Genomic DNA, 7,569 nt, shown 5'->3' on the forward strand with positions numbered 1-7,569 from the left:
AGTTATGGTGTATTTCAGTTATTTTAAGGTTTCTGCTCAACAAGTCCTTTAAGGGTTCACATAACCAACCATATTTCCATCGGATATTACTCTTCATGTCTCACACATACAGGGCTGATATGAATGTAGCTATTGTACAATAGGTTAAACTCTTTTTGTTCCTTCACTACATGTTGTTCTCTAGGTAACCGTTCAGGAGAGCTGCACTTACAGTATGTGTCAATTTTCTTTACCAAGAGAATATGCTTGATTACAATTCACATGAAGGTAGAAATATTCTTCCCTAATCCAAAATGTCCTCCATTTTTCAGAAAACAGGGTCTTTCTCCGGCTGCACCCCTCACCTGCATCTCAACTATTTCCCGCACATCTGCCCTCAGACCATCTCCCACTAGTCATGACAGGGATAGGATTCCCTAGTCCTCAGCTACCACCCCAAGAGTCTGCACATCAAAGATATTATTCTTTGCAGCTTTCGCCATCTTCAACTTGATCCTACCCCTTCACACATTTTTCCATCCCCTCCCCTCTCTCCACAGGGATCATTCTCTCCACGACTCCCTTGTCCGTTCATCATTCCCCATGGATTCCCCTCCAAGTATTTGTCCATGCAAATGGACTGTGTCACATCTGCCCCTACACCTCCTCCCTCACCACCATTCAGGGCCCTAAACTGTCTTTCCAGGTGAGGCTTACTTCACATGTGAATCCATCGGTGTCCCTTACTGTATCCAATGTCCCCTCTACATCGGTGAAATCCAACATAAATCGCTTCGTTGAGCACCTTCACTCCATTTGAAATAACAATCAGGATCTCCCGGTGGCCAGCCATTTTAATTCCACTTCCTATTCTCCACGGCCTCCTGTACTGCTGAGCTGAGACTAGAAGCATTTTGGAGGAGCAGCACCTCATATACACCAGGAAGTCTACAGAGGAAACCCAGAGCAACACACACAGAGAATGCTGGAGGAACTCAGCGAGTCAGGCAGCATCTATGCAAATGAATACACAGGCCAAGACCCTTCTTCGGGGCTGGAAAAGAAAGGTGAAGCTGCCAGAATAAAAAAGGACATGAGGGAGTGGAAGGAGGATGGCCAGAAGGAGATAACTGAAGCCAGTTGGGTAGGAAAAGTAAAGGGCTAAAGATGAAGGAATCTGATAGGAGAGTGGACTATAGGAGAAAGGGAAGGAAGAGGGGATCCAGTGGGCAGGTGATAGGCAGGTGAGAAAACGTATGAATTCAGAGCAGGGGATAGAAGAAGGAGTGAGGGGGGGAGAATTTTTTTTTTACTCTCCAACCTGATGTCATGAAGAAGGATTTCTCCAACTTCCTGTAACCACTCCCCTCTCCCCTTTTATTTCCCTTATCCCTCAACCCCTATCATCCCATCTCTTTCCCCTCCCACACATTCCTCTAACTGACTTCCCTCCTTACCTTGTCCCCTTAGTTCCATGGTCCACTGTACTCTCCAATCAGATTCTACCTTCTTCAGCTATTGGTTACTTCTGCCTATCACCTTCCAGCTTCTTGTATCATTCCCGCTCTTCCTCTCCCTCACCTGCCTATTAACCCCCTCACATGGATCACCCTGTTACCTCCCAGCTCTTGCCCTGCCCCTTGCCCCCACCTTTTTACATTGGCTCTTTTTCTTTCCAGTCCTGATGAAAGGCCCTGACCCAAAACATTGACTGTCCATTTCCTTCTGCAGAAGCCATCTGACCCGCCAAGTTCCTCCAGCTTTTACTGTATTACTACTTTTCAAATTACTCTTTCTGTATACCGTATAAAGCTTAAACTACCCTTGAGCACATTCCACAGCATACTTTAACAGAAATTCTGTACATCTATACCTGACCCTCAAGGTAATCATTTATACCTGGGGTTCCCAACCCAGGGTCTATGGACCCTTTGGTTAATGGTGGGGTTCCTAGGCATAAAAAAGGCTTGGGCACCTCTGATCTATTCAAGTGTCTATTCGTCAATTAAGCACCTCTGGGGAATCCTAAAAATCCAATGTTTTGTATTTTAACCTAGTCATCTTTAAAGGGATGAGGAAAAAAGGTCCAGAATATGTAGGAAACATCATTATTGGAGTATTTGCGACTACAAAGAAACAAACAGAAATATAATAGCTTAGTGTGATGTAAGGTACTGTGCTTGGTTGATTTGAAATTGCAGTGACAAGTAGCAGAGCCATCTGTGGGCTTGCTGTGGTATAATACTCAGCAAGACTTCAACTTCAGTCCGTAATTTTTGGGTTTATCAGGAAAGGTCAGCACCTTGGCCCCGAGCACTGAGCGCTGGCTAAAGAGAGATTTAAGATTCTCTACCTTGCAGTAAATTTGTATTTTCCTGCACTAATGGATTTGCCTGATAATAACCCAAAGTATTCCAAGGATGCATAGTTCTTGGAACGATCCTATTTGATATAATGGATGAACATTTCAGACTATAGAAATAGCTTGGCAGCAAAGTGACACTGCTCATCATTGACATTCAAGAAGATGGAATTGAATTTTTCATCACATGTACTGAGGTACTGAGAAAAGCTTGTCTTGCATTACTGTTCATACAGATCAACATATTACACAGTGCATTAACGTAATATAAGGTAAAACAATAACAGAATGAAGAATAAAGTACAACAGCTCCAGGGAAAATGCAGTGCAGCTAGCTAGTAAGGTGTAAGATCACACTGAGGTAGATTGTGAGGTTAGGGGTCCAATTTATCTTACTAAAGAACCATTCAACAGTCTTCTAGCTTCAAGGTAGAAGCTAACACAATGATCCCATGATCTCTGGAGTGGGCTTTCTAATTCCCAGTATTTCTTTTGAATCTGGCTTTAGTGCAGCAGCAGTGACAGCAACAAGCACTCAACCACACTAAAGAAATCTAAAATGGCTTCCATAGATTCGAAGGTGACAATGCAATTGACCATTTCAGAAGGGGGAGTTCTGATGAAGGGTATCAGCCGTGCCAAGTTTATGATGAGTTGTAAAATTGAGGAAATGTATGCATTTATATATATATATATATGTGTGTATGTGTGTGTGTGTGTGTGTGTGTGTGTGTGTGCGTGTGTGTGTGTGTAGATATAGATATATAGAAAGGTATATCTATATCAATATATACTGTATATAGATTGGCAAATTGAACACTATCAATGAAGAAAATGCAATATTGCCGGGTGGAGAATGAAATGGTGTCTGTGTAGAGGACGGAACATTAGCATTTGGAGTGTGCAATGCCATCAGGCTGAAGAATGAGACATTTTCAGTGTGCACAGGGGAATACAGGGTAGAGTACACTGAACGAATACCATGTGGAGAAAGAAATACTATCAGGTTGGAGAGTGGAATGGAGGAAGTACAGAAAATGGAATATTTCCACTGTGTATGGAAGGAATATAATCACACTGTAGAATTAACATTATCACCACCTGCACCAAATGAAATAGTATCAGAGTGAACATTGAATCTCATCAGGTGAAGGACGAAATATGATCAGGTTATAGAGTGGTATGTCATCATGGGGGTATGGAACTATCGTAAGTGTGGAGAATGGAATATCTCAGTGTACAAAGTGCAATATTATCAGGATGGAAAATAGAATATAATCGGTTCAGAGAATCAGTCATTATTAGTGTAGTTAATGGAATGTTAACCATGTAGAAAAAGGAATATTATCAGTTTTATGCATAAAGCAATATTGAAACAAAGCAATGGGTGGATAACCTATAATTTAAATGAGTGACGGCATACTCTAAATTCAAGAGGCTAATCCTGATCTTATGCTCTGGAGTACCTAAAGCATTCCAGTTCAGTCGGAGTAAAGCCCTCTTTCCCATCAGATGTCCCTCAGTCCAAAACAGCGACAGTTTACTCTTTTCCATAGATGCTGCCTGACCTGCTGAGTTCCTCCAGCATTTTGTGTGTGTTGCTTCGGACGTCCAGCATCTGCAGACTTTCTCTTGCTTGAGATGTCCCTTCCTGTATTTTTTTAAAGCATATCCTGATATTGCCTCGGCTGACTGGCAATAAAATTTGACAGGAGATCATTTTGTGAGAACAAAATTGATCCAATCAACATTAAGAAAGATTAATTATGTAGTCCCTAATGTAACTAGAGAACATACTTCATTCTAATTCTTATGCCTAATGTCTAATGTGTACATCTATGTCGGTTTGAATCAAATGTCAGAAAGCCATAATTTCACTGAGGACACTCCATAAGCGGATAATGCTGGTAGATGACAGTGTGTCATTTTTCACTGACATTTCAGAACGTATCAGGGGATAGAATGAAAAAAAAATCTTCCCTAAAATTATAATCTCCTGTGGTAAGAATTGCTCCAGCTAATGTGGCATTCCATTATCATGGTAAATTCTTTTTACCTCACCAATGGAACATGGTACAGTACTGTTGTTTCTTTTTTCTAAATGAAAGGGACCATACTACGTACACAGCCTGGAAAATGGTTTACTCTATTAAAAATGCAAAGTACTGAACTACAACTTCTAAAGCATAATTTTTAACCATTTTAATGCAATATAAGGAAATGCCGGTTTAGAAACCACAGAGTAATTACAATGACAAAACATCAATATAACCATATAACAATTACAGTCACTCATTTAATAACAATCAAGAGGCCACTCAATTCATCATTTTCATGCACTAGTCCATCAACTGGTAGTCCACCGCCATCTCTCTTTCCAAACCTTTCCATGTTTATATTCCGATACAGAATCTTACAAAAGCAGAAGGAATCTGGATATTAAAGGATCGGATGTCAGATGGTGCACTAACCAGCACTGCACACCTCCATCTCACTCACATGCAGGATTCACAAGAAGAAGAACTTGTAATCATATTATTTTCTTTACACCCTCGAGAAGTATTAACATTATTTCATAGTCTATTAATCGGCAAAGTCAAGCTACCATTTTAACTGGTATTTTTGTATTAAATTTCTGGTCAGCTTTCATAATCAGTTGTTTCAAAGGTATTTTCATATATTCTCATGCAAAATCAGATTTAGAAGAAGTACTGTTCGAGTCGGGTAATAGCCATTGATGGTCACCTACCTCCACCCAGTGTCCCTGAGACTGCATCAGCAGAACCACAGAAGGATCAGATTTATTGAGGGTATCTCTGTCCAGCAAAGACTTGCAGGCAACACGAAGCTCCACCTTGGACACACAGGGAGCTGTAACAACACCAAGCGGGTTTGGCGACACTCTGCCTGTGAGCTCAGTCATCTCCGCACCAGATCAGGAGCAAGGAAGCAGCACTGGGAAGATCTTAACAAGAGACTAACGGAGACCAGTCTACTACTATGATTCTAGCACTCAGGCGTTGTATTGGAGTGTTGAACCCGCAGAATGACTATAAAGCCATTTGAAGATATGAAAATGGTAGAGATTGTTTCATTGGAATCAGTTTCTATCCACTCTAGGATCCCCCAATCCAGCCTCTGCTAATATCTCGATTCTTCCATCTTGAAAGTCCAGGAATTAAAGAGTAACTTGGATCATCAGCAATACTTTCAGACAATAGAACACTTCAGCTGGAATCTGAAGCACCTGGAAATAAATCAAACAAAGATTTTGTTGTCATAAAACTCATGTTCTGGTGAATTTATTTTTCTCAAGTTACTAGACTGAAATTATGTGAAACAATTGCATTCCTTAAATCGATCACATTTATCCAGCATTGCTCTGAACATAATCTGTTCAACCCTGCTGGAAGAACAAAATAAGCAAAGGAAATCGGCAGATAAGATGTTGGAAATAAAGACAAACAAACTCACTTAAACAAATCTCCTTGATGTTCATGTCATCAGATTATAAAATAAAACTATATTAATAATTTATTAACTAATTATTGGCTGATATCTTAATAACTCATTAAATAAATTAATTAAACTAGAATGGTTATGGCCGGACAGACGATGTGATGCAATAACTGACAGCTAATGGCAACCACTAAGAACCATGCAGAAATAAGCGTCTACAGTTTAACCAACTTCAGCTCAGAATTGATGGAACTGCGATCGCCACATGCCAGTGATAATAAACCTGATTCTGATGTGTCCACTGACGGTGGGTGCTGGCTAAAGATTTGGTTCAAGAGTCACTCCACTTAGATTGAGGAGCAGAAATGGTCAGTCTAGAGGAACAGAACGCTGTGACCACATGTGAAGTAAGTATAGAAATCCAGAAAGAAGAATTAGAGAAATCCAAGCCCATGTTTTGCAGATACCAAGTTCATGTAGATGAAGTCAAGGTCTGCAGAGAAGATCAGCAACCCCATCACGGCACTGTGGTATGGCTGTGGGGGGGAGACGTTCATAAGGAATGCAGTTGTGATAGGAAACAGGATCGGTCAGGAGATAAGCACAGTGCTTTGCAGGTGAGAACATGTCTCAGGAACTATGTTGCTTACCCAGAGTAAGGTTTATGAGGCTGAGGAGGAGCTTGGTGAGAGAGTAAAGATCCGTTTTCTAGTCCATGAAGAAACGCATCATATGGTTAGAACTAGGGTCATTCTGCTGAAAGATTGTGATCAGGTAGGGATCCAAATTAAATTACAACTAGAGCCATATGCACATTGGCATAGCATCGACAAGTTCAGGGAGCTAGATTCATAACTCAAAGGTCGGTGTAGGAGACATTGTTGCAGGAACAAGGTCACCAGAGGGATGCATTTGGTCGATATGAAAAGTAGTTTGATTTGATATACTCACTCGTAAATAAACTGATAGTCTTTTGGGGGGGGGAGACAGAGAGAGAGAGAGAGAGAGAGAGAGAGAGAGATGGAGAGTGAGGGAGCGTGATGGGGAGAGTGATGTGAAAGGGGGGAGAAGGGGAAAGGGAGGACAGAAGGGGAAGGGGGAGAGAAGGGGAAAGGGGGAGAGAAGAGGGGAAAGGGGAGAGAGAAGGGGAAAGGGGAGAGAATGGGAAAGGGGAGAGAAGGGGAAGGGGGAGAAGGGGAAAGGGAGCAGAGAAGGGGAAGGGGAGAGAGAAGGGGAAAGGGGGAGAGAAGAGGGGAAAGGGGAGAGAGAAGGGGAAAGGGGAGAGAATGGGAAAGGGGAGAGAAGGGGAAGGGGAGAAGGGGAAGGGAGCAGAGAAGGGGAAGGGGAGAGAGAAGGGGAAAGGGGAGAGAAGGGGAAAGGGGAGAGAAGGGGAAAGGGAGGAGAGAAGGGGAAGGGGAGAGAAGGGGATAAGGGGAGAGAAGAGGGGAAAGGGGAGAGAAGGGGAAAGGGGAGAGAAGAGGGGAAAGGGGAGAGAAGAGGGGAAAGGGGAGAGAATGGGAAAGGGGGACAAGGGGAAAGGGAGGAGAGAAGGGGAAGGGGAGAGAAGGGGAAGGGGAGAGAAGGGGAAGAGGGAGAGAAGGGGAAGAGGGAGAGAAGGGGAAAGGGGGAGAGAAGAGGGGAAAGGGGAGAGAAGAGGGGAAAGGGGAGAGAAGAGGGGGAAGGGGAGAGAAGGGGAAAGGGGAGAGGAGGGGAAAGAGGAGAGAAGGGGAAAGGGGAGAGAGAAGGGGAAAGGGGAGAAGGGGAAAAGG

General features: G+C 42.7%; 1 protein-coding gene across 1 annotated transcript in view; it reads right to left on the minus strand.

Moving 5' to 3' along the window:
- The window catches only part of cpne7 (copine VII), a 119,255-nt gene extending 113,991 nt beyond the window's left edge, over positions 1-5,264 (minus strand). The window contains exon 1 of the mRNA XM_072279178.1: positions 5,091-5,264. Coding sequence (XP_072135279.1) covers positions 5,091-5,264 — 174 coding nt within the window. The remainder of the gene's footprint in view (positions 1-5,090) is intronic.
- Between the last annotated feature and the right edge of the window lie 2,305 nt (positions 5,265-7,569).

This window comes from Mobula birostris, chromosome 15 (genome assembly GCF_030028105.1).
Source record: "Mobula birostris isolate sMobBir1 chromosome 15, sMobBir1.hap1, whole genome shotgun sequence".
In the NCBI taxonomy this organism is placed as follows: Eukaryota; Metazoa; Chordata; class Chondrichthyes; order Myliobatiformes; family Myliobatidae; genus Mobula; species Mobula birostris.